Consider the following 2269-nt stretch of genomic DNA (forward strand, 5'->3'; position numbering starts at 1 on the left):
ACCTATGGGCTACATGCACTGAAGGTGGACCCTGCACTCATTGAACGGCAGAAACGGAGAGACCCCTACACCAAGCCCAAGCCCACTGACATCAAGCCGATTCTGACACACTGTCCCTGTGTGGCAGGACAGCGGAGACACGGCCCTGCCCAGAGCAGGCTTTGTGGAGGCGGTCCGTCTTTCAGGAGGCAGCCTGCCACCTCACTCTCCCAGAGTGGCTGGTGGTTCAAACTGCTGTACCACAGGTTAGCGGTCGAACACTTCACCCCTGCACCAACAGGCTCTTCAAGGGCCTTAAAATTCACACCCCTCTCCAAAAAAACGTCTGGGTGTCTGCGATCTGCGTAGCACAGAGGTGGGCGCGTTCTGGAACTGCCTCTGTCCGTGTGGAGTGGAGAGTGATTAGGAGCCGTCCTGTGGTTGGAGGGCGTCTTGAAGACGTGGTGTGGACTCAGAAAGAAGGCGGAGCAAGAATGGGGCTCGGCTGCCCGGGAGCTGCTCCCCCTGAGTGGGGAGGTCTGGCCATCACTACAGAGGCTTCTGGGAACCTGTGAGCAAACCCCTTCACTAGCCCCCCACCCACCGGAAACTGCGGGGACATCCCCGACCTGGCTGCAGGAGAGAAGGTGGAGGGTAGCACCTGGCCAGGCCCCTGCCTCCCCCAGTGGGTCGCTGCCAAACATCCCCCACTCCTGACCGCACCCCACCCCCCGCCCTCTCCGGGGAAGAAGCCGGCTGTGGGGCAGGGACGCGGTTACTTGAAGTGGTTGGCTTCCGTGACGTTCAGCGCCCACTTGCACATCTGAAGGCTCTTCCACCTGTCGAACAGCTCCGACTGCTTCACCCTGCGGGAGTGGAGGCAGGACGGCCTGAGAGGGCGGGGTCGCCTCCCGCTCACCCGCAGCCCACCCCACAGTCTGCACTTGTCCTCCGGCGCGCCTGTGCCTCAGGTGGGCCCCGCAGGCTCCCGGGAGAGGTGTCAGCACTGTTCCCACACTCAGGCTCGGGACAAGGACGCACCCTCTCCTTCTTCCTTCTAGAATGGAAGTTTCCGGGTTTACAGGACACCAGGGACACCAGGTGCGGGGACACCAGGAAACGGGCCCTTCCCTCCGCACAGCCACGTGCTTGGCGCGCAGGTGTCACCAGTCTGTTCGTCTGGATCCCAGCATCGCGACAGCCTTGGACACGCAGCGAAACCGGAACCCCCAGCGCACTGCCCCCAGTCCTTCCGACGCCGCGCGACCCTCTAGGAGCGGCTGGAACCGCCCCAGTGAGTTTCCTGGACTGTAATTCTTCGCTGGAGTAGAAAGCCCTGGCTTTCTCCCGAGGAGCAGCTGGAGGTTTTGAACTGCCGACCTCACAGCTAGCGACCCAACTCGCAACCATAGCTCCTCACAGCTAAAAGGAACGTCCAAATCAAGTAGCAGTCGCCCTTTGACTAAAACGACCCCAGAACCGTAGTGGCTCCTGAGCACCTGAAAGGAGGCAAGTGGGACTAGGGAACAGAATTTTACATTTTATTTCATTTTCATCCATTGACATTGAAAGAATCACCTAAGGCTGCCAACCTAGCCCACTGCTAGGCACTCAGAGGGACACTGTAGGGTTTCTGAGGCTTCAAACACACCTATCAACAAATACACAAAAGGGCCCCGCACACACTAAGAAGCTTTGAAATAAGTTGATACTCGCACATGTGTGTTTATGCACAAGGTCACTCACTAGGAGTGGGACTCGACTGTGGCAATGGGCTTCGTGGGGTTCCTGGTGACCATCGGTACACTGTTTCGTGCTGCACCACCGGCTGCCAGAGCAGTGCGTGCTGGTGGTGGTGGTAGGTTATCATGGAGTCTGCCCTAAATACAGAAGAAACACTGTCTGGTCCTAGACCAGCCTCAGAAACTTACAGACAGGGGTGGAGAACAGTGCACGGCAAGATGGATATCTGCTGCCTAAATAAAGGGGCCGAAGGAAAGATCCAAATACCCCTGAAAAGCCAGCTGACCGAGAGGAGACCCATATACACAGTCACTGCGGACAGTGCCCTCGATTCTCATCCTAGGGCCCGAGGCCACCCGCCCTGTCCCTCCATCTCACACAGCTCTGTGTCCCCGATCCCCTTTCCCTGTCTCAGGTTACTCTACCCCATTTCAGTCCAGAGAAGCCTCCTTGGGTCACAGTAACTCCTTCCCGCTTTCCCCTGGGCTTTGGTCCTGAGGATGAGTCTCCTTTTCTACAGAAGGGTCCAGAAGCTTCCAGGGATGCC

At 58.3% G+C, this 2269-nt stretch overlaps 1 protein-coding gene across 1 annotated transcript in view; it reads right to left on the reverse strand.

Moving 5' to 3' along the window:
- The window catches only part of ST8SIA5 (ST8 alpha-N-acetyl-neuraminide alpha-2,8-sialyltransferase 5), a 69992-nt gene that overhangs the window by 12011 nt on the left and 55712 nt on the right, over window positions 1–2269 (reverse strand). The window contains exon 4 of the mRNA XM_004703098.2: window positions 759–845. Within this exon, the coding sequence (XP_004703155.1) occupies window positions 759–845 (87 nt within the window). The remainder of the gene's footprint in view (window positions 1–758; window positions 846–2269) is intronic.

The sequence above is a fragment of the Echinops telfairi genome, unplaced genomic scaffold (genome assembly GCF_000313985.2).
Source record: "Echinops telfairi isolate 266 unplaced genomic scaffold, ASM31398v2 ScPeMD7_7400;HRSCAF=8409, whole genome shotgun sequence".
Classification (NCBI taxonomy): domain Eukaryota; kingdom Metazoa; phylum Chordata; class Mammalia; order Afrosoricida; family Tenrecidae; genus Echinops; species Echinops telfairi.